General features: G+C 35.8%; 1 protein-coding gene across 4 annotated transcripts in view; it reads left to right on the plus strand.

Moving 5' to 3' along the window:
• The window catches only part of LOC5571607 (major facilitator superfamily domain-containing protein 8), a 41,759-nt gene that overhangs the window by 8,943 nt on the left and 7,466 nt on the right, over positions 1–25,350 (plus strand). Inside the window, exons 1-2 of one of the 4 annotated variants that reach the window (XM_021854187.1) lie at positions 12,612–12,938; positions 13,000–13,655. The exons of 2 other annotated variants lie outside the window; for them this stretch is intronic. In XM_021854187.1, coding sequence (XP_021709879.1) covers positions 12,756–12,938; positions 13,000–13,655 — 839 coding nt within the window. In that variant the 5' untranslated portion in view covers positions 12,612–12,755. Of the gene's footprint in view, positions 1–12,611; positions 12,939–12,999; positions 13,656–21,826; positions 22,252–22,315; positions 22,972–25,350 lie in introns of those variants that run through there. One more of the 4 variants, XM_001659753.2, reaches the window with a different exon arrangement.

Here is a 25,350-nt window from a genome sequence, read left to right on the forward strand (position 1 = left end):
CTCAATCGTGGTTGGAATAGTAAATTTAAAAACACGTTCATGGTTCTCATTACTGCAACGCTTGTTTCAGTGTATAGTCAAGTTTTACATTTTCATCAGCCAATATCTCGAAAACCAGGCGTGCTATGTTATTTTTGTAAAACGGTAATGAATGCAGCAATCCCTAATTAAGTAAATAACGGTATTATTATGCTTGAGACAAAAATGTGTTCCGCAGTGTTATTAATCAATCAATATCTTCGTAAATGAGATCATACTCTGTAAGAAAAACACTTAGGTTTTCCATAAACAGTGATATATCCAAATTATGGCTTCATTGAACGCTTAATCGTTCCAAAAATAGAATCATATGTTTCATAACTAATATCTATGAATTATTCAAGAACCATGATTTGAAATAATTTTGATACCAATCACAAATACAATTGTTCTGTTATGGTTCAAGCTCAGTAAATTCCATTGACATGTTGTTTCAGAACATTTCAATTTTTGAACTTGCCTGAAACAATTAGCATACATCTAATTTCTGGAAAACTAAAATTACGAGATTTGCATAGCGTTGGTGAGAAAAAATCATTTAATGACCTATGAAAAGTTGTAACGTATTTCTCCACCAAAGTCATACGTCAAACTTACATGGTTCAACAATAATAATTGCGGCGCCAAAGCATAATTATTCCTTTAAAAATTGTTAAATATTTTTGCCTCAGTGTTAGTTTTACAAGTGAGATCTATAAATTATTCATGAATCTGGATTTGAAGTAACTTTAATAAAAAACGTAAAATAACTGCTCAGCTATCGAAGGCTACGAGAGATAGGCTTCATTCTTGGTCGGAGATTTGAACATTATTCCATATTAACTCCATGGTTTACTGGAGAATGAAACTACCCAGAAAAATCGTTCGGTAAACATACAGACTTTTTCAATATTTTTTGTGTCACAAATCATTACCAAGGCTGATCAAAATAGGCTTGTTTTTACATATTCTAAATCTAAAAGCTAAATTCAAAACCAAAGTTTTCAACGTGTTTGAAATTAGTATGGAGATCACTTTTGAAGCACCCCTCGACAAATTTTACTTCGAGACGAGCTGTCATTATGTGGATTGAAATGTCTTTGACTATACAGATTAAAATCTGTTTTAATAATTTTTAACATCAGAATCAAGATACTGAAGTGCAATAAAATTGTGTTATACTTAAAAAATGTGCTCTTTCGATCAAGATACATAAAGCTATAGCTTTTTCATCATTAAACAATTCAATGGTGTCCTAAAAGTTTCCGATATGATTTTTCAGGAATTTTATGTTAATATCCTACTGGGAATTTTGAAAGTAATTCTGTCACGGTTTATTCAGAAATTCTTTGGATTATTATTAAATTAATTCCAATAGAAACTTCTCCATGGATCCTCAGAAATACTTCCAGAGATTCTTTAAACGTTTTTATCAAAAAAATTCTGAGTGTTTCTACAGAAATTCCTCAAAGAATTTCTCTCATCACTCTTCTAGGAATTCATGCAGGAGATCGGACACAGATTTCTTTTCATTCTTCTTTCTGGAGTTTGTCTATAGAAATTCTCCTTGGTTTTTTTATATTTTGACTTTGTTAGGATTTTTTTTAGATCTCACATTACATATAGTAATATCTGCAGAAAGTCCTCCTGAGGTTGTTCTCCTAGAAGGATCTGCTGCAGAATTAAATGCGCACTCATTGGAATCAAACTAGCAATATTGTCAAACGGGTTTTAACGGTTTCTGCATTGACTAAAAATGTTTAATTGAATTCGATTTCTAGGCAAGATTTCTGGTTTAGTGGTTAGAACACATACGTTTCATGACTTGGTCCTTTCCCTGAGATAATCAGTCTAGATCTTCTGATCAGTGACAACATTTTGTCCCAAGATGAACTAGTATACGTATCAAAATCTCGTGACTAAAGAAAGAAAAAAATAAAACGATTTCTCTTAGAGCTCATCCAGGAAAGGATAGTCGCCAAAAAAAAAAAAACAACAAAAAGATCCCAAAAACATTCTTTAAACTTTCTTTTAGAATTTCTTTTAAGAATTCCTTAAAAATTCAATCAATTTTCCCATCAATATTACCCTGATAACTCTGAGATTTCTGTGAATTTTGCTAGTGTTTGCGCTAGAAATTCCCCTCAAATGCTACGCCCCAAAAATAGCACCGCTACAGTGATTCACTCTGCTGTAAACTCTGTTAAGGATGTTGGTTGGTATTATTTTGACCACTTTCGGTTTAGCGTGTATCAAAACTATTTCAGGGAAATTATCCAACGACGTTTTCATTCATTCTTCTACTCATACTGATATGAATGCATCAAGAATTCATCCAAGTATTTTACTTGGATAATGTTGAAGAAGTTGTCTTTTTATTATTGATTAAATCCTCCACAAATTTACCTCAGGGATTCATTTAGTTATACATCGTAGAATTCATCCAGTAGATTTTTCCCAAGTTCGTTAAAAAATATCTCCTAGACGTCTTTTAGAAATTCTACCACGGATGATTTCGGTGATTAATTAAAGAAACACTCCAGAATGCATCCACGAAATTCCGCCTTAATTATTTTTTTTAGAATTTAGAATTACTTTATTTATTTATTTCGTCAATCATTTGTAGACTACATAGTTACATAGTTTCTTATATTCTAAGATTTCCTAGTGAGTTAAAATATGATTTCAATTTGGTCCGGGGCATACTTAGATCAATCATTTCACAGTGCTCATTGTAAACAGACATCATTTGATTTAGAGGACTAAATTTGGCGTAGTTTGTACGATAACGATCTAAAGTAAACAAATTTCTGTGACGCAATTGTCGATTAGGAGCATAAAAGTTTAATTTGGATAATAGCTTTGTTGAGTCAATACGTTGTGAAACGATATCGTTAACAAATGCGACCATGGCATATTCTCGTCGCTGTTTTAATGTCTGAATGTTTATCAACATGCATCGTGCTTTATATGACGGAAGAGGAAATACAGTCCATCCTAATTTGCGGAGTGCGTATAGTAAAAACTGCTTTTGAATCGACTCTATTCGTTCTTCATGTGATTTCAAATATGGGGACCAGACAACACTACAATACTCTAATATGGATCTCACATAAGCAACGTAAAGGGTTTTGATCGTATAAGGGTCTTGAAAATGATATCCGAAACGTTTTATGAAGTTAAGCATATTGCCCGCTTTATGAGTTATTGTGTTGTAATGTTCAACGAATGTTAATTTGGAATCCAAAATTACTCCTAGATCTCTAATTTTATCACATTTTTTAACATGTTGGTTTCCTAACCTTATTGTTAAATTCGGAGTGTTTCGTTTTCTGCTATAAGTTATTAGATTACATTTTTCAACATTCAACTTCAATAAACTTTTAAAACACCAGGTATTAAATAAAAGTATTTCATTATGAAATTTTTCATAATCGTCGTCTTTCTTGATTTCTAAAAACAATTTCATGTCATCTGCATATATAAGAATCCGTATTTTTTTAAGAATAAAAGATACGTCGTTAACATATAAAATAAAAATGAGAGGTCCTAAGTGGGAGCCTTGAGGAACACCGGATGTGACTTGAATTGGTTTGGATTTTTTGTCATTAAATCTTACTATTTGCTGCCAGTCAGTTAGATATGATTCAATCCATTTGAGAAGCTTTTTCTCGATACCTATTTTACTCAGTTTGAAAATTAACATTGAAATGTCAAGTCTATCAAATGCTTTACTAAAATCAGTGTAGAGAGCCTCTACGTGGTTACCTTTATCCATTGTCATTAGGGAATAATCAACAAACTCCAGGAGGTTTGTAGTAGTTGAACGGCTTTTAAAGAAGCCATGTTGTGAATTAGTTATTCTGTGTTTAATTTGACCAAAAATACATTTGTTAATAATTGATTCGAACAGTTTTGGAATGCATGAAATGATGGCAATCCCACGATAGTTCCTGATATCAGATTTTTTGCCTGATTTGTAAATAGGTACCAAGAAAGACTTTTTCCATTCCTTTGGAAATTCACCAGACTCAAGTGACATATTGAAAAGCCAGAATAGTGGAGTTGTAAGTTCTACCGCTAAATTTTTTATAAATACTGGTGGGATTCCATCTGGCCCTGATCCTTTAGTAGCATCTAAATCATTCAGACCTGTCGTAATGTCTTGAACATGAATTTGATTTACTCCAACATCCCTTGAAATCTCCGGAAGGTATGAAAAATATCCAAAATCACGATCATTATCAGAGAAGTTCGTGTAAGTTTCTTGAAAAAAAAGTTGCAAAAAGGTTACAAATATCTTCTGAGTTATTTCCTTCTTTGTCGTCTAATGACATTTTTGATGGGAAATTGTTTGAATTAATCTTTGATTTGACATAGTTGAAGAAATTCTTTGGACATGATTTGACTTCATTTTCGGTTTTTATGTTATAATCTGTAAGTGCATTAGAAATAGTTAAATTTAGTTGATCACAAATACTCAGATACTTTTCTAAATTTGCTTGACTATTATGTGCCTTGTAGATTTTGTGTGCTTTTTGTTTACGATTTTTCAAATTAATGATTTGCTTATTGAACCAGACTGGATTTTTTGAGCCAAAACCTCGTCTTTTACGTTTGAGTGGAACTTCCTCCTGAATTACCTCCGACAATATTTTGTAGAAGTTTTGTACGGCACTTTCAATATTTTCTTCTTTCAGATTGGATTGCCAGTTTACTCTATTTATTTTGTACCTGATATTGTCATAATTAGCCATATTGTAATCAAAAACATACTCATAACTACAGTCGTTGGGATTAAGGTTACTGTGTACAAATATGGAATATTCGATCGCTGTGTGGAACGCTTCATTTTTCCATAACGGAGAAAAAGATTCCACAACAAAAAAATCCTCACATATATTCGTTAGAAGTAAATCTAAGAAACAATTCTGTTGGTTTTTGACGTGATTAATTTGGTTGAGTCCTAGGAATGCAATTTTCTCAAATATAAATTGTAATGTTTCATTTTCACCAACAACTGGAAGAAGAATGCTCTCATTATCATAATCTGGAATAAAATCTACATTTCGTTGATTGAAGTCACCATAAATATGAATTTTATATTCAGGAGGAAAGTATGAAACGATTTCTTCGGCTGCTTTAAAGAACACTTCATACGTCGACTTAGTAGCTCGATCAGGAGGAAAGTAAACTGACGCGAATATATGAGTCTCTCCAATGATCTCTGTTTTTACCCAAACGTGCTCAAAATCCTTAAATTTTGGTGAAGCAATAAGCTCAGAATTGAATTTTGAAGAAATTGCAACTAGAACTCCACCACCTGACTTCCTTTGGGTTAAAACTAAATCCCGATCATTCCTAAATACATTATAGTTGCTACCAAAAATTTCTTCGTTTTTAATGCTTTCGTTCCAACTTGTTTCAGTGCCCAAAATAACTGCGAAATAACTTTGATGCGCTCTTCATGCGATTGAATTTCTGGCAATATACCAGAATTTCAGTACAACGATTTTCTGAAGAAATTGATGGTAGTTCGTCATTCTTAAAACTATTTTCTATATCTATTGAAACGTTACCAGCTTCGTCATGGTCTGCCTCTGTAGAGTGCGTCAAGTCGGACGAAAACACGAACGCTCACAGGAACACGACGAACAATGCTGAGAAAAAGAGTTTCTCAGAGCGGGCCCGAGAGTCCAATTTGGGGAAGAAGAGGAGCTTGTTTGAGGAAACTGGTGATCTACCGGGTACGGGTTTAGTGTTTCTCCTCGTTGAAACATGATACCTCGTTGATTGGCAGTAGAGTGACCAGAGAATTTCACCTTTGCTGCTGCCAAAAGATCCTTATCCGGAGGGAGAAAGCTTGTTGCTGCTTGTTGACTATTGCATTTGTTGTTATTGTTGTAGTTGTAATAGCTACATGTGGGTTTCCTGCCTATGTTGGTTTTATTGAAGACCGTTTTATTGTTGTTGAGTATCCCTTTATATTTGTTCCGGGATCTGTCGTCATTGTTGTTTCCGTTGTTGTTGTTGTTGCGGACTGAGTTGTATGAATTGGTATTTGACATTCGCACTGCGTTTCGCTTGCGACGTTTTGCCTTATCCGCGTTTTTTTGTTGATTCAAGCGGCGAAGTTGGCGTGCATCGTATTCTGCCCAACTAGCCTTCCAAACTTTTTGCGTTCCAAGCAGTCGCCAGCCAGAATTGTTTTCCGCTTGCGCGGACATCATCTCTGTCCCCAAATTTGGGTGTGATTCCAATGGGGGTAAAGATGTACTCTTTTTTTCAAGAGAATTTACGGCGTTTGAAATTTGCTTCAATTCATCTATGATATCTGCCGATGATGAATTTGCATGGCTCGCATTATGTTCTGAACAATGGCTAGCCATATCAATAATCAAACTACTGACTTTTTCAAATTCAGTGCAAATATTCTTAAGCTCTCGTGTCAAATCGGAAGTGAGTACATCAACATATTCTATTATGCTGTTCTTGGTGGCCTGCATTGATATGTCGAACAGTGATGTCAAGTGGTTTTTTATGGCAACGTCGTCTTGTTTTCCATTTTTGCAACGCAATACCAATTCATTCACTTGAGCAGAGCTTTTCGCAATTTCTTCAGCTGTAGTGTTATGTTTTGCTGCGATGGCTTTGAAATCACTTTTCAGGTCGTTCAATAGCATTTCGATGCTTTCAAAGCCTTCGCTAATATCGAATTTATTTAAATTGGATGAAATTTTGTAATTCGACTCCATCAATAATTTATTGAGTTTGTTGGTCTCTTGTTGCTGATTGAAAAACTTCTCAAAGTTCGCTTCTAGTACAAATCGCTTCTGACAGTCATAACAGAGCGGAAGCATATATGACAGGATACTCTGCTCATGGTTCCTTTGAGCGCCGACGTCCGGCAATTCGAAGCAGCATGGTATGAAAAACAAATAAAGTTTCAAAGTATTGTTTTCAGAAAAAGAAAACAATTTAATTTTTATGAGAATTCAACTAGAACTTTTTCCGAGGTATCATTCCAAATATGCACCTAAAACATATATAGGATTCTCTATTCGTTAATTTTGTACATCAATTCTGGACGGGATTTTCCAGGAATTCCTTGAATAATACTTCCAAATTGTTTCAAGAAATATCTGGAAAAAGTCTTCCTGAAACATTTACAGGAATCTTTTCATGAATTTTTACAGTCTTTTTTAGTAATCTCTCTTTACTCGTAACGCTGGTAGATCACCTTTTCGTGGTGCGTTACGGGGTAAGATCTACTAATTTGAACCCTAGTCTCATCTTGTTTGTCAGGCTAGGGTAATATGTTTTGGTAATTCAAGGATTCGCGGTACAAAGTCCTTGTTACTGGCAACAGTTTCTGAAATTAAATCTATTTTACCTATCAGATGGTTAAAGACTCGGAGTTGATCAGTCCCGAGACTACACTTGAAACTAGGATAACAATCATGAGTATTACCTCTAAAAGAACTGTTAAGCACTGGTACGTGAATTCTAATTACTAAACCAATTTTCTAGCTTGATTCGGTTTTGCTGCTAGTACAAAGCCCCTTTTATCTAATATTTTTCTGGGACTAAACTAAAAGCGAAACAAGGATGGGACTAGAGTTCTGTTGCATGGTCAAATATAAGTAGTACCGATTTGATTCCTCAGAAATTAAATCGATTATGTTTGCTAAGAGGCGTGCCTTTGCTGTGATGAAATTTTCTATGAAGGGTGTAAATAGCGGGATCATAGTCGATTTTTATCAATATCTTAGGAATCAAAACAAGAACTGTACAGAGATCGATACTTCATTACCTATCAATGGAAATGGAGTAATGCAACATGCACTATACACTAAGGATACGGGTTATGCCACAATAGATTTAAATAATGGTCGCAGTGGCCCATCCGAACAGAGAAAAAAATAGGAATCTCAAAAAATCAAAATATTCTATCCAAGAATTCAACTAGGCCTTCCTCCTAGTTTTTTTTTTGGTGAGTTCTTACATATTTTTTTCAACTTTTCTCGCACGAATTTGTTTTAGAATTTCTTATGGATTTTTTTTTAATTTCTTTTAATTTCAAGCAAGGATGCCTTGAACAAAATACTCAACGGTTTCTTACAGGGATTGGCATAGGAATTTATACAGAAAAGCTTCCATACATTTTTTGAGGTTTATTTTATATCCAGGAATATATTTTAGAATTTTTGTTGGAAGGTATCTATCAAGAGAGTTGCTTATGAAGTCCTTCGAAGTATGAAATAGAAAAAGTTTTCAGTATTTTTCTAAATTCCTGCAGGTATTTATGCGGAAATAAAAAAAAAACAGTACATAGAGAATCTTATCTCATACGCTCCCGTTCGATCTCTAAGGAATGAAAGTCTATTTTATATAACCAACCAAAAGAACGGACTACTCCAAAAATGACCCATTTGACTGGAAGATGTCCTGCTATGATTTATATAGTGCTATAGCCAACATAACAATGAATAAAAATGCACAATTTTCTTCACAAGATTAGGTCCAAAAACTTGTAAGACATAGATTAAGTACACACCAAGGTACACACTGTATCTGTAATTGGTCTGAGGGACCACTCGAGTTGGTGAAATTACAAATAGAATCTGAGGAGTAATTCCCTCTAGAATATTTGGTGGTATCCCACTAAAATTCTTGTTTCAACACTGAAGGGTCTCCTGAAGATATTTTATGAAGAATCATTGAAAAAACTGTAGTTAGCATTCTGAGAACAGGAAGTTTCGTAACTTGTTTGTTCTAAATCATATAAAATCCTGTTGTCACCTATGGTCGAAAGTATGAATGGAAAAGTTTTTCCATACAGTTGGGCTATTTTCTCCATACAAACTTCAAGGGTTCTGGGGGTCCATATGGACAAATATGAAGGGTGTAATTTAATACTCTTACAATTTGTTTTTCTGTGTGAAAATAGGCCACCGTAATTTGTATTATCTAACATTTCTGGTGGAATTAAAATAAATATATGTACGGAAATTTATGCTTTTTATTTGGTACTTATTACTAAAGAGGACAACTAGAAAAATTCAAAGATAAATCTAGAGAGATACCATGGAAATCACTGAAAAAATTGAGGGGGACATGAAAAAAAAAACAAGAATTAATACCTGATAAAGTTCCGCAAAAGTTCCTGCAGAAATTTTGTAAGGATTCCTTAAATTGCTGAAAAAATTTCTGATGAAAAACCTCAAAGTAGCGGTACCGTAATTTCGGGTGAAATTGATCATTTTTCACGGTTTTTTTTTGTCTGTTTTCTATAATGTTGACAATGTCAAACTATTGAATGCAGGAAAACAAGTACAAATGTGAGCCTCATTGGCTCATGTACTAAAAGTTTCTAACAAATGTCAGTTTAGTGCAGAGAAATATCTCTAAAATAAAAAATCTGGGGAATTCATTTCGGGGTGAAATTGATCACTTGTCAATGCGAGTATTGTTAGTATTCAAAACAACTCTACATAATAAATTTGTGCTCCCTGAGTCCGAATATGCTTGCAAAATTCTTAAGAATACAATATTTATAGAAATAATGAATAGTTAAACTTCATGAATTACACGGAAAACGCCTAAATATATGCAATTTCCTAAGGAATTCCGTGATGTCTAATAGAAATTTAATTATTTCAACCAAATGAACAAATTGGTACGAATTTTGGTGATGAAATCTGGTTTGGGGGTATATCTCAAGCATCCTCACAAACTTTCAGGTTTCTACCATGTTCAAATCCTTGTTTGTAACTAGAAGTTTAGGGATGTTTGTCAATACTGCACTGTACATGATTTTGAAATTTTTCATTATTTTTCATAGAAATAAGCCTTATATAACGTAAAAAACTTCACAACACTCAATTCGACAATAATTACATTAAACAACGTTCATTCACTGTAGGTTACATAGATATTTGTGCTCCATTAGTAAGAAATAAAATCGTGTGACACGGTGATCAATTCCACCCTACTGATCAATTTCACCCGAATTTACGGTACCGTAAAACGGGGTGATAACTTTGATAATGCAGGTAACTTTGATAGGGCGAGAACCACAACATACTAAACGAAATAACTAAGTTTCTGTGAATCAGTTAAGCAAAACGAATTCAAAAATAAAAAGTATCAGTATGAAAATTCACGTTACATATATTTTCGTTGTAGTAGAAAATGAATTCGGTCTCAAATCTCTTAGCGAATAGCATTTTTACAAACTGGGACCATTTTTGTAATCGAAGTCAGTCAGTCCATATAGCGTTAAACGCCTAGAGGTATGCAACGCCCTATAAATGTTGCGTAGTTCATTCAATTTTGTTCGACTATCAAAGTTACCTTAAAACAGAAAACCGACTTTCGATTATATGAAAAATGATATATCCATTCAGAATAAATCTTTTGGCAATCTATCAACTGCAGCTGATAGTTGGGATACCAGTACTTGTTTTAAACATATAAATTATAATTCTTTGAAACAGCATGCATAAATATTCAAGTTTTCTTCGAAAAAACTATCAAATTTACCCCGTTTTAGCTAGCGTTAGCGTAGTTACGGTATACTCCGCAGATTGGATACTAGCAACATTTATTTTTATTTTTGATAATCTCATTCAGACTGCCTTCAAGAACAAGCAAAGGGAGTATTCCTTGATCCAATCTTAAAAAAGAAGACCAAAAACATAAATATCGCTATTCCTAGCCACGCCCATCTTCAGCGTAACTTGCGATAGAGGAAGGAAATCTTGATGTAGCACTTACTTAATGAGAGGCCACCGAAGAAAGCGACACCCTCGTGAGTGCTACGGAGGTGAGGGTTGGGAGTGGTTCGCTTGAAAGCTAGCGATAGACACAGGGCATTTTTTGTTTAAAAGTTTTTTTTACGGTACTCAAAGTCTAGGGGGACGAAAATTAGTAAAAAAAATCTGGGGTGCGGAAAAGCTAGAAACGGTATGCGAGCAATTGAAAACAACGACTCATAATGTTTCGAGGATATACCCAATCTAATGGATGTTCATATACGTATGAAGAATAATTGTTTCCAAATCTCATAATCAGCGTTGTGAAAAACTCAAATTCTCATAACTCACTCCTCATATTTTTCATGCGTGAGTTGTTTACCACGTCGCTCAACAGTCAAAAAATCATGAATGATTTGGCTCATCTATTTGATTCATTGCGTCGTATTTCTACTGTTTTTCGCACAAAGCCATGAATAATCCTTTCTAACGTAAACAACAACATTCAGTTTTGAAGATATTTTTGGGGTTGAGCAATTTTGCATGAAAATATCAAGCGTGAGATTTACGAACCAGATGTCAAATAAGTTTGCACTCGCGGGAGAGCTTATTGATTGCGATTTGAGTGTGAGTCTATCAACAGTGCTCATAATATCCAAAAACTTATTTGTTTCTATCCTTAAACATGCTTATTTTCAAACCTTATGTAATAGACAAAACTTGGCAAAGTTCAAATGCAAAATGTTTGTTTTATTTATTCAGTTATTAGTTTATGTGAGTTTTAACATAACGTAACGATAACATAACATTTACATAACGAAGATAAAAATGATTTATATACACAGACAATATTAAAAATATTTTGAGAGTACAAAATTTGTGGGAATTTAAAGATATTTTTTTCAATTTATTTTGCAGTTTTGAACTTTGATCTTCAGGATCAGACTAGGACAAATTTTCTCATTGCCAGCCTTCAGTTATCAAGGAAAAAAATCTACATAGACTAATTTGTTATTTTGGTTACACGCTTTCTGATCAGTTCTTGAAATTCAAATTATTTCGTAAACATTTGCAAACTCAATCCGTCAAAAATCGGATGCCAACGATCAGAACTTTAGAGAAAATTCCAAAACCGTCAAATATTCACCACCACAAATTTATGGAACCAATTTCAAAAGTTTTAGAAGCCATCATGAAATCATCATTATTTTAAGAGATATATTTGTTGATACAGATATTTTACAAACAATTTAAAATAGATGAGACAGTAGTTAACTTGATAATTTCCGTATGCTTTGATATTAAAAAGAAGTTTGGGAAACAGCCTGGGTTTTCTCAGATATAATAACTTAAAATTATGATTCTTTGAAGAAATATAGTAAAAACATAGAAGTGAAAACCTGAAGGTATTCATCGAAGAATCAAGGTTCAAATTTTGAGAACTATCTCTGAGGATTTCTGAGTAATATTTTTAAAAATGATAAAAAAAGAAGAGATCATTAACTACAATATTTGCAGAAGTATTCAATCAAATATTTTTGGATTCCGGTTGATACTCGCTCCTTGTAAGGACCAGCCTACGCATATTGGAATTACGCATATCGAGGCGCTCCCGAATGCGCCTTACCAATCCACCCTTGAAAATTCATTTAGCTCGCTCTAGTGTTTGCAGCCGGTCACACGCATTGAAATCGACAATTCACTTTTTGCAAATCATCTTGCGACATGGAATCATCACCAATCGTCCACTACGTATATGTTTGATTAGCTTGCGAAAGCGCGCCTTCGTCAATCGAACTGATAGGATGGTTTACGTTCGCGAATCCATCCTTATCGGCCGATGGTTGTTTGGTGGTAGCCGTTCTGGAAATTCGACAGCAGATTGCAAATTTTAAATTGAATTTCATTCGAAGTGAAACTATGCGAGATTACGGTTCGAGTGGTGTGGGGAAAGATTAAACTGAAAAGTGTGGTTCTGCAATGGATGTTCTGGGCAAACTGTTTACATTGAAGCAATCGGAAAGTGATCGTTTGTTGGGTCTTGAATCGCCCAAGGAATACCGAGAGCGATGGATATCGATTCGAGTGATCTATTATATGGGGTTCTTGATCTACTTGGCGTTCGGAATTGTCGCGACTTCCATATGGCCTTATCTGAAAAGCGTGAGAAGATTGTTACATCATTTGAATTATAGTGAACGTGCTAAAACGTTGTCGATTGCAGTTGGATCCGGCTACAGAGAAAGTGTTCCTGACGTATGTGTTTGCAATACCTTCGGTGCTACAACTGGTGTGCAGTCCTCTGTTTGGATGGTGGAATAACAAGCTGAAGTCGATAAGAGTGCCAATCGTGTTCTTCATAGTGACATTCATTCTAGGACATGTTCTTCATGCCTTGATTGAAGAGATCAACTTTCATGGAAAGTATATGCTTCTTCTGTCTCGAGGACTGATAGGAATGTCAACTGTATCCTGTACGATCTACCGAGCATACATGTCATCAGCCACAACAGTTGCCGAGAGGACCAAAGCAATGTCGTTCCTATCATTAGCCCAAACAGGTGGTCTGTTGGCAGGTTCAGCTTTGCAGCCGATTTTTTCCTTACTAGGTGAGGAAGGATTCATCTTTATGGGATTGATCAGAGTGAACATGTATACTGCGGTTGGATGGTTCTGCACAGCCCTTGGATGCATAAATTTGGTTTTAATGATGCCTTTTGTATTCAAAGACCATCAAATTGCACTGAAAGAAGCCGTCAAAGGCCTCGACACCAAAACTACAAAAGCTGTCTGGAAATCATCGAAATTGGAATATCTACCTATTAATCTCATGTTGACAGCATTTGCCTTGCTGATGTTCGTCTACATAGCAGTCCAAACGTAAGTAATGACACGTGCGCAGCACGAGTTCCTCACTATCCTTCCGTTAACTTTTCCCAATCGATATAACCGCCGTCCGGTTACCACGCTAAACTGCAGATATAAATTGTTGCTCAGCCCGTTAGTGTCACTATCTTTCGGAATCCTTAGCAAATAGTACAAATAGTCGAAGGCGGAGAAACCACTCACATGCACATCGTTAGGCCAGAGCTCGGCAAATGAGGGAAGCCGCCTTATCGCGCTGAACGTGGACAGTTGATAGCAATTTTCGCCCGACCCGGTGATTATGATTTGCGATTGTCTATTTACATAAATAATCGGCTCGTCGTTAGACGTGGAGATGGGCCGGTTAGGGATGTCGAGGTGGGAGAAGACTGTGGACGAAACATGCCTTGTCTCTAAAACAAACAAAATCGGAAAGCTTACAATCTATAACAAGCCAAATTTAATGATAATTTAAAAAAAAACTTTCTTTTGAATTTGAATTGAATGTTGACTATAATCTAGAAAGCCATCGTAAGCATCCCTAGCACCCACAGCTATTCATTGGTGAAGGTTAATTTAAAGTTAATTTGTTTGCATGTCATCACTCTATTAAAAAGAGTTGGAACAGATGCCGTCCAAGGGGTACTTGTGGGGCAACATAGTGGAAACATAGTGGGCTTTATCGATTATGATAAAAAAATCGAACAAACTGCAAAGCAATCATTAACAGAAAATAATAACTAAAAAAAATTGACTGAAACTATTTTTTGAATCATACATTGGGTTTACATTACAAACTAGTGTGCTTCCATAAATTTAATAAACATTGGGCAACATTGACCGATTCGGCATGATGATTGTCTTGAGAAGTTTCATGTTTTCATGAAAGCCAGAACATGACTAGACATGTGAAAATGCGCCAGAAAGTCCAAATTGGATCAACATTGCTAAAATTCGTATTAATTTGTGCCATATAATATTCAAAGATTGTCAATGGACGGGGTAACTGCATTATATCATCAGCAGTTATAGCAGTAGGACCGTTTCTGGAGATTTCAACAGCTTGTGGGAACCTATTCACCAATATGTAACCACAACGTCAAGGAATATAATTAACACTGGCCAACAACAAAGACAAAACGAGTGATGGAGATTGCCAGCGAGTGACAGCATTCAGAAAAAGGAGTAAAAAAAATAGTATGGATCGGAATGATATGCGAAGATGTAATGAAAGGACCAACCGTGCACGACAGTACCTGCATATACTGTAGTGCCCGATATGTGTCAAGATGGGCATAAAATGACGGAGGCTTCCAGGTGTTAATCATAAAACGGGTAAAATGAAAATGTACCGAGATGTATGGTAAACATAGATGACGACGGACGACTGCGAACTCAACGACCTTAAACGTTGAAGTTCCTAAGAATATTTACATGAAGAAACTAAAATTATAGCTTCTACTTTATTAGTTCTTTTATTTTAACGTTGGAGTTAGTATAAAATGAATCTTATTAGTAAAACTTTAATGAAAAATGTTGCTTTTCAAACAAATCAATTCTGTGTTAATTTTATTTGAGGATATTGTCAAAAAGTTTTCTGTTTTCTGTTTTTTTTTATTATTATTATTAATCAACGGGCTAAGTAAATCCCCAATCACAAAACTTAAAATCTAATAGTACACGTTTTAAAACATTCAACAAATGAAAATGTCAACACTCATAGCTTTCGCAAACAATAACATACAAAAAAGATCAAACTAAGAAGCACTTGAAAAAAAAACGGACTAAATCTCCTACGGAGCGAATGGCGGGACTAATTGAAGTCAAACAAAGTAGCAACTCTGTTAAAAACTCGTTGCATGCCATTGATAGCACCGTGAGTGATGTAATTTGTTTGCTGTAGCGACAGTCACAACATAGACCTGTTCCTGAGAGCTCCAAAAATGGTAACAGGGATTCTCCCAGGATTTTGTTCACAATTTCATGCAGTAATTATTCTATCGATTTCTCAAGTTGTTTCTCTAGGATGTTCAAAATACTCCTATAGGAATTCTTCCTGGAAAATCCACAACTTTAGTTGTGAAAGAATATTCCAGGAATTATTCTAGGAATTTTTCAAACAGTTTCTACGGTACATAAAAAAATTATCCACAGATTCTCTCAGAAATTGACCCATGAATCCTTCCAAAGATTATTCCACGAAATCTGTTTGAAACTCTTCAGTAAACTATTCAATAACTTCGTGCAAGGATTTTTCATGAAGTTTCTCTAGGAATTTCCTCTAGAGATTTGTCTACGAATATCTCCATAATTGTATCTACAGATTGATCCTGAAGTCTCTTACACTGACTTTTGGCACAATTTTTTTTTCCAAGGACACTACTCAAGGTTTCTAAGCGTTTTCAGAAAATCTTGCTGGATATATATCTAGGGTTTCTTTCAATAATTATTTAATTTTTTTTTCAGTCACATAGTAAAAATATGTTTTCCAACGAATTCAGTTTTTTTTTATTAAAAACATAATGTTTATTCTTCAAAAAAAAAAACGTCAATTAATATTGGAGAAGATACCCTGATCCGTTATTTTCCCCTCAACTGATTAGTTTTGACAGTCGAGTAGTAATTCAAAACAAAGTTGACAGATGGTTAGTTATTTTCAAAGTACCGGGAGCAGAAAAAAAAAAAACTTTTGAGCTGTCAAGATTAACCATGCTCCAACTCAGGGTTATTTTTAACCGGAGAGGAAATAACTACCGAACTGTCAAATTTCAACAAAATGTTAAACGAATCGGTGAAACGGTTCACAGGCTTAGGGAGTCCATAGAGTAATTCTCTTGGAGTGAGAAAAAAATACGCCCTTTTATTTTAATCACAAAAAGGTATCGAAATCATTCGCATTTTTACTGAACACTCGTTAAATAATTGAATATTTGTAGCCAACAAAAACTAATGTTGAGCTTTTTTAAAGTTGACTAGTCAATGCATCTATATTGAGCTAAAAACAGCATAAAAATAATGAATATTTCCCTGCTCTTTTCAGTAGTAACTGTTTTTGATCGATGGTTTCCAAAATCTCTTTTTTTGAGCACAATGCAATGGTCTCTAAAGCCATTTTTTTCCTATTTCTTCTTGCAGTGTATAAACTCTTGGGGCTTCATAGATTTCTATCAGACTATTCTTAATTCTTAATATTAACTCATATTTTTAAAGAAACTCTTTCTTACTTGCGGAAAAAACTCTAGGGATTATCTAGAGATTTTTTCATAAATACACTCAGACTCCCCTCCATAAACATCTCTAAAAATTCCTCCAACAAATCTTTCTGGAATTATTCCGGAAACTCCTCTAGTTATTTCACAACTTATGCTTAGATAAATGGAAATCCTTCAAAAGTCCAGCACTGACACCTACAGTAATTTCCACAATGACCTTCTTCGGATTTCTTTCAGAAATTATTCAAGTAATTACTCTACCGTTTTCTTCAGTTATTCTTCCAGGATACATCCTACAAAAACTCCTACAAGAATCCTACCTGGAGAATCAATAATGGTTTTATTCTAAGGATGAAGCAATTATTTTTGGATTTAGTAAAAATCCTCGAAGAGTTCCATAGAAATTCTTTTTAGAACTCATCCATAAATTGTCACATGAATTGCATTATTATTCGTTCCTTGAAAGTCTATTAAAAAACTTTTCCATGAATTCTTTTCAATCAAACTAAAATCTCATAAACTTTCTCTAGAGATTTGTCCACTAGTTAATCCGCAGATTGTTCCTGTTGAATTTCTAAATTGCTATGAATTTTTCGAAAGTTCATTTAGAGTTCCACAGCAGAATCCCTACATAGATGTCTCCAATCACCAAATGTATTCCAGGGATCTTAAAGCAAATTATTCATGTTTCTTTTGATAATGTTTTCATTTTTTTAGATTTGTTTCTGGAAAATTATCGAAGACTTCTACAAAAGTTCAGACGTTATTTCGAAGATTCTTACAGGAGTTATCTTTTGTAGGAGTTTTTTTTATGTATTGCACGGTGGAGTTGCTGTGCACGTGCTTCAGTCTTAGGTGCAAAAGCCTTATTGCTTGCCAAAGCACGGGTGCGCTGTACATTACAATGTGAGACATTTTTAGTGCGCCTCGTTTTTCTTGAGATGTGTCTCACTGCCGTCTCGTGCGCTCATTCACATGCACTGTTTAAAATTCAGCGCAATAATTAAGTGATGACAAAATTGTTAAACATGGATCGAAATTGTAACTCTTAGATCGCGAGTCTTCGACCATATCATGTAGACCATCTATAGACACCTGCATAATGAGGCGAAAATAGTTGTAGAGGCTCTTCGTTACTAAGCAATTGTTTCACGACTTGGACACTGATGGTGAGCCGTAGCGTAGAGCAGCGCATGAGACCTGAGAGAGACTCGCGAAGAGGAAAAATATCAACTTCATATGCAGCCCAGATTCCGCTGTCACGAAACGTCAAATGCAGCCCGTCGATTTTATGGCTGGAAAAGTGACCAATATTGTATTCGAAATAAACTTTTATTTAAAACCTCAGTCAGCGGAGCAAAGATGCTGATAAATCTTAACACAAGACAAGTTATTCATAATATCTGCTAAGTTTCCTGGCATGAAATTTTACTCAAAAGACCGTTTATGTTTAGGTGTGATGCAAACGCAATAGTTTTTTGCTGAGATGTTCATGTGCAAGTTTGAACGGCTTGCGCATGATTGATGTAAACGCTGAGTGGAAAAAGAAAAAAAACTCACCAATCGCAGAAAAAGAAGACCGTCTCCGCGAGTCTCGTCTCAGCATGATACGAGTCTCCCCGGCAGTACCGTTTTGTCTCAAATTCCGAACAGACTCATATTCCGAACACTCGGTTTTTGTACGACGATGTTTCGCTGAAATATGTCATCAATTTGCAAGGAAATGGCTGTCAATTGCAGTTCAATTTTAACGTATTCTAATGTATTTTACACCTCGGGAGTAGTATTGATTCTCTAGTTCGAGACCAGTAAAACTAGCTCAAATGAATTTAATTAGAGAAACTTTAAAGTAGATGGAGTACCGTGTACCTTTTTTATTCCGCTCCTAAGAGCGGAATTAAAAGGTACACGGTACTTCATCTACTTTAAAGTTTCTCTATTTGAGATTCTGCTCAGAGGATTCGAACATTCATTAAAGAGTTGAATTTAATTGCTAAATTATTCATTTGAATATGATTTATTCGTGCTGTTCGGAATTTGAACACCTTGATTCGGAATATGAGGCATAATAAACACAGTGTTTAGGGGGGTCCGTAGCCTTGAGGTTACGCTTTCGCTTCATAAGCGGAAGGTCATGGATTCAATTCCCAGCCCCTCCACAAAAAAAACCCGTCCAGCCACCATAAGACACCACACGGCGTGCTTTGGGGAGCACATTCATCCTCCGTCAGTATCAGATGGTGACTGAGACAAACTGACCCTCTTCGCAGGCAGCTAGCCTCACTAACAGCAGAGCTCTCTCCTACCTGCTCGGTGTGAGAGTGAAAGAGTAGGAGAGAGTGAAAGTAGATGTAAAAATATAAGTTAAAAATAGATCTGTATCGATAAAGAAGCTACAGATCAACTGATTCCGGCACAGTAGAGGCCACGAGCACAGAGTGCCTTAAAAAAAAAGTTTTTCCGTTAGTTACACAGAGTTATGTCAAAAAAAAAAAAAAAACACAGTGTTTGGCATTTGAATCAAAATATTGTTTCAAGCTTTTACGTAAAACAATACTAAAAAAGTTTAAATAAACAATTTTATCGGCACACCTCGATTAATAGCTAACAGTTAGACTTTGCGAAGAAATTAAAATTTCCACACATATCAGCTAATTTATGCCTATCAGGTGCATTTGAAGTCCGCAATATAAGTCAAAAAGGTACATCACATAGCGCGTGCTTTAACATTTTTGTGAGCCTTCGGCTATAGCGCAGCACACTAGGATTCCGATGTTAATTTGTTTAATTTGTGTTAAAATTTATTCATTTTGATTTGGCATATTTTGCGTTTATATTTTCGACGCATGAATATGAGATTTTGGGCCCACATTCTTATACGATACGTGATTCACTGGGAGAATATCGCTTTGAGGAATTCCCGAAAAATCCTAAGAAAATCTTCACGAATTTCTTAAAAAGCCTTTGTAGCTATCGCTAAAGGTATCTTTGAAACAAGAATCTGCTTGAATTTTTTAAGGCATTTATAACGAAAGTCTTGTAGGAAATCTTTTGAAAGTCTGTGATATAATCACTGAATTAAATACCCGAAAGAGTTTCAACCTATTAATAAGGAGAGATATCTAATCAAATTCTATAAGAAATAGAGATTGAAATTTAGAAGTATTTCCTGGTCCTCAATATTTGTTTGTTCCTGTTGGAGATAAAATAGCCTTTTCATTCCTGTTGTCTCTTCCGATTTCATTTACCAGGCATGGGGTCTCCACATTTTCCATTCTACACATTTTATCACTACTATTACTGCTACCTTATTGAATATAAAGGACTCTGTTTTTATCGTAAAGATTGTAAGAAAATTGTAAGTTGAGTAGTGTTTGATCCTTTGCTCGCGTCACTTGCTCCTGCGGGGGCGGGTGATGTGAGTAGGATCAATCATGTTTTCGAAAAATAAGCCGCACTCTATTGAACATGATTATTCGACGAAGCTGATTGGGCTGATTGCACATATGGTTGGATGGTTTAAAATCAAATGTAGGAATAGCTTTGTCAACTTCGTTTGTTAAGTTACATGAATTGAGCAAGAAGATGTATTTTCGAAGTTACTGTTCACATTACACACGAAATTGTGATTAGGGATCAGTTTAGGTCTCGCCATTTGCAAAACGCATTCAAATTCACCTTTTATGATGCGCTTATTCATTTGCTGATTCTCTACGGATACAAAGCGTGGACGTTGAAAGACATGGATCAGTGTATTCATAGAACACGTACTGAACAGGCTCTATCCCTGTAGGGACACAACTTCAGAAAGAAACACTCTCAATCATTGTCATTATTGTAATTTGCATACAGTATTTTGGAGCCCCACTTATTCCGATGCAAATCAGTAAATAGGAAACAAACAACCCTAACCTTGAAATTGAGCTCATTCTGGGTTTATAAACAATCGGATATGCAATATTGTGCTACATAATCATACGCGTGACTGTCGTTTCTAGTTTTGTTTTCGTTACAAGCCTTCAGTCATGATTTATTAAACCGCATAGATAAATAATCTGATATCAGCTTAGGTTTCCACACAGGAACTAAGCATATCAGCTATGTCGGTTAGTAAGACAGTTTAAACAGCTCCGATTAGACGATTGCAGCTCAGCAGTACCCCGTTCCAAATTTAGAAGTCGTGTTAAAAAAAAAGCACAATCATTCAACCCGCTTCAAAAGTCGGGACTCGAAATCGAGTTTATGAATAAATTAAACGAAGACATCGATCTATCTTCCTTCGCCGAACCGTCGCATCGTTTGCTCGGCAACTTTCAACTCAATCATTCGCCTATTACAGCTCTAATGGAAGCTTGTCACGGCACCAGCATTGTCGCCAATCAATTGTGTCCCAAACTCGTGCACAGTGGTTCCAGTGTGCTTCCCAGCCAACCCTGTTGTTCGCGATTACATTGATTGGTTTTACAATTTGTAGACCTTGATGATTTATTCTTCGATCGCTGGTCAAACTTCAGCGCGGACGCTTTCTAGCGCGTGCACATTTCGGCCTTTCCTAGCCTAGTGGTCACATTTACGGCTACAGAGCAAAGTTATGCTGAAGGTCTGGGTTCGAATCCTGGTCGGTCCAGGATTGTTTCGTAATAGAAATTTCCTTGAATTCCCTAGGTGATTACAAATGCACAAATGACAACTTTGGCAGAGAAAGTTCTCAGTCAATAACTGTAGAAGTGTACATTGAACACTAAGCTAAGAAGCAGGCTTATTCTCAGTGAGGACGTAAAGCCCAGCAGAAGTACACATTTCGATAGAGTTTTCGCGACAGACCGGTTCGTTGATGAGGCGCGTGCAGGTCGGGAGACTTTTCGGGTTCGACTGATAAACTACGTTTTATAGTTCCGCTTAAAAAGTTTAAATTTCTCTTGTTTGTCGCCGCCACTTGTTGGCCGGTGGACTTCGTATCGATGATTTTAAATAGTATCGCGGCGCATGAGCTTACCTCACGGGGTGGTTGGGAGAGAACGGTGACGTCACTGTTGTATTTGATAAAGACACCCTCGTTCGATGAGTTTGCGATCAGTTTCGAATCGGCACTCGAACGGGTAACAAAGCGACTTACTTACTGTCCGCTGGCGGGGCTTTTCTGAGTAGGTCGCTTCGGGATTAGTTTGTTTGTTGAGATCAGGTGGTTATTGGGGTAGGTCTTGGAATTAGACAGGATGGCGCGATTCAATCAGTGGATTTCGTTGAAGCAACCGGACAAACAACGAGTTTTGGGGTTGGAAACCGAAGCCGAGTATCGTGCACGTTGGATATCGATTCGCGTGTTGTATTTCACGGGGTTTGTGATGTTTTTGGCGTTCGGAATCGTTGCCACCGGAGTTTGGCCCTACCTAAAATCCGTAATGAATTGCTCAAATAAACGTGATTGAAGAGTTATATTTGATGAATTAATTTCGGTTACAGCTGGATCCATCGGCGAATAAAGTGTTTCTGGCGTATGTATTCGCCGTGCCTCCGTTTGGTCAAATATTTTTCAGTCCATTTTTCGGGTGGTGGACAAACAAGCTGTCTTCGGTTCGAGTGCCGCTGATTTTATTGGTAGGAGTTTTCATCGTGGGAAATGTGATCTACTCCGTTACGGAGGAATTCCATGATCATCGAAAGTACATACTGTTGGTCGCGAGAGGATTGGTCGGAGTTGGAACATCGGCCGTTACAATATGCCGAGCTTACATTTCTTCAGCAACACGAGTTTCCGAAAGAACCAAAACCATCTCTTACATGGCCCTGGCTCAAAGTATTGGTTTGATGATAGGACCCACGTTCCAGTCGGTGTTTTCCGGATTGGGAGAGGCAGGCTTCACAGTTTTTGGCTGGTTCCGAATCAACATGTACTCTTCCGCTGGATGGATTTGTGTAATATTGGGAGTGTTCAATATTTTCCTCCTGCTGCCGTTCATCTTCAAGGACAGCCCAATTGCCGTTAAGGAAGCGATGAAAAGCCAAGGCGCGACCAATGCCAAGGAAACATGGAAATCGATGCAGCTACCATATTTTTGCATCACCGTGTCGATAGTTGCGTTTTCATTGCTGATGTTCCTATATGTGGCGTTCCAAGCGTAAGTCATTGCAATAAAGTGTAATTTGTGCTAGATGAATCGCCGGTACTGCGAGTGGCGGATATGGGAATCAATTTGAATAACGACACCATTCAAACATATTTCTGTAATTGATATATTTGCGAGGAAGCGCGTTGTTTTGTACTATGATGCGCAATATTTGTTTAACAGTGACAGATGATGATGCTCGTTGTTCAGTGTTTAAAATGGCAAACAATACAGCGCGAAATTCCACACTTTCATCAATGTAGTGTTGTGCACATCAAGTAGTTGCAAAGGTAGAGTAAACACAATATAATCCACTTTTTTACTTCAAGTGATGGAAATTGATGATTAATGATGAGACATGGGTTAGTTGATGAGTGGGTTAGAAGCATACTTTATCGCAGCGGTAACGTGCACACGGGTTGAAATCAGAATCCCAAAATTATGATTATGACTTATGATATCATGATTCCAGTGTACCATTCAACTACTTTGTCATTCTAGATGTATCGCTTATGTAGAATTATGACTCCAGAAATCATGTTTTGTCAGCATGATATCCTGACCTCACCAATTTATGTAATGTATGGGAATTAGGAGCAAAATGGACACATTAAGCAAATGATTTTTTAAGGACCATTCAACGGCAATGTTTTTAATTCACTCCCAGTTAGTTTTTAAGTTTGATATTAGTACGACATGCTACATTCATTCCTGGTAATAAAGGCATATCATATGTTACAAAAGTGAGTTACAAAAATTGGATCGAAAACAAAGATGGTAAAAATGTATCGGGAAAAATGAACAATTACGAGAAAATTTAGAGATTGCATAATATTCAAAGGTTGTCAATCGTTCCGATATGCAAAAGAACTCTCCCTCCATCATAATAGCTAAAAAGAACCTTTTTCGGTTTGTTTCTTGCTTTATGCCAATTTGAAGCCGAGAAAAATTTAAAGTAAAATTTCAAAGGACAATTGGTCGGTGTTCAGACAAACCGGGCTAGATGTTTTTTTTTTGGCCTTATAAAAATAAGTCAAGAATTCCATCAATTTTGATCTTTCCGATGCAACTTTGATACACATGCTTCATAAAATAGATAAGCTCGAATATTATAGCAAATATTCCAAATCTCGCATGACCTGTGATCTCGCCCTAAAAGCCATTGGTAACCGAGTGTGTAGCACCTTGTTTCTAAGCAAATGGATGGACCAGGATGTAAACTATCACCACTGGGAGATAGAGGAGGATCTTCTCTACATCGTAACATTCGTTTGCTCGGTAACAATAAGCTACACACTTGGTTACCAATGTAAAAGCCCAAGAGCGGGATCACAAGTTATGCGAGAAATATTTAATTGTTCAGAATGCTTAAAGTAAGTTTTTCTAAAGCCATGAAAAAGAGTTTGGTCCAGTCTGGTTAAACACCGACCAATTAAAGCAAAAAATAAACTTTTATACCATCAAACTTTACAAATGCAATACAGATTTCATGCAGTGTATGAACTTGTGGTGAAGTTTGCATATTCTTAGATATTCTGGGATGTCCATTTCGCCCCGTGTGTTAAGTATGCCTCTAATAGCCCTGAAATATCAAATTCTGTTCCGTGCTTGCTAAGTGCTTCGTTCGATTAAAAATTTATTTTGCTACACGCAGAATTACAGTTACATAAATGAAAATTGTCGTTTCGAAATAAATACAACTCTTTCACTGTCAAATGAAATTCACGCCTTCATCGATTCAGCAACAAGCTTGTACTTTTATCAATTATTACTTTGACAATTATTAATATTCGACAATATCTTTTGATTTCAAGTTATGATCACAAATTTAGTTATTACTAATTAATGATGAATAGTGTGATGGATAAGAGCTGGTTATGTGGAAGACTACACGGTTAAAAATAATGAAGATTAAACATGATGTAAACTTCATTTATGCGACGTAAACATGACGTCATGTAAATTTAAGTCTGGAATCATGTAAATATGTGTTATATGTCACGTTATCCCTCAGGATCATGCTGGATTACATGACATATAATTGAAGTTTACATGACATATCATGTAAATATCCATGATATATCACGCTCCAATTATGTGCATTATGTGTCTCAGAAATTTACACGTTTCGTTCGAACTGTGTACGTATTCAATCGAAGTTTGTCGACGCGCCCTTTGTTATAATTTTTGCAATTGTTTTTCTGATAGATAAAGCAGCAATAAATATGTCAGATTTGTAGATAAATCAGAAACAAGTTTAAAGTAAACATTGCAAAATGTTGTATTCTCAATAAAAACAATGTTGTGTCAACTATAATATAGTTAAATTTTGGCGTTCAACGTTTGTGAATTCGTTCAAAAATATAGTTGTTTACAAATAAAGGGTATAAT

Source organism: Aedes aegypti, chromosome 3, assembly GCF_002204515.2.
Source record: "Aedes aegypti strain LVP_AGWG chromosome 3, AaegL5.0 Primary Assembly, whole genome shotgun sequence".
In the NCBI taxonomy this organism is placed as follows: Eukaryota; Metazoa; Arthropoda; class Insecta; order Diptera; family Culicidae; genus Aedes; species Aedes aegypti.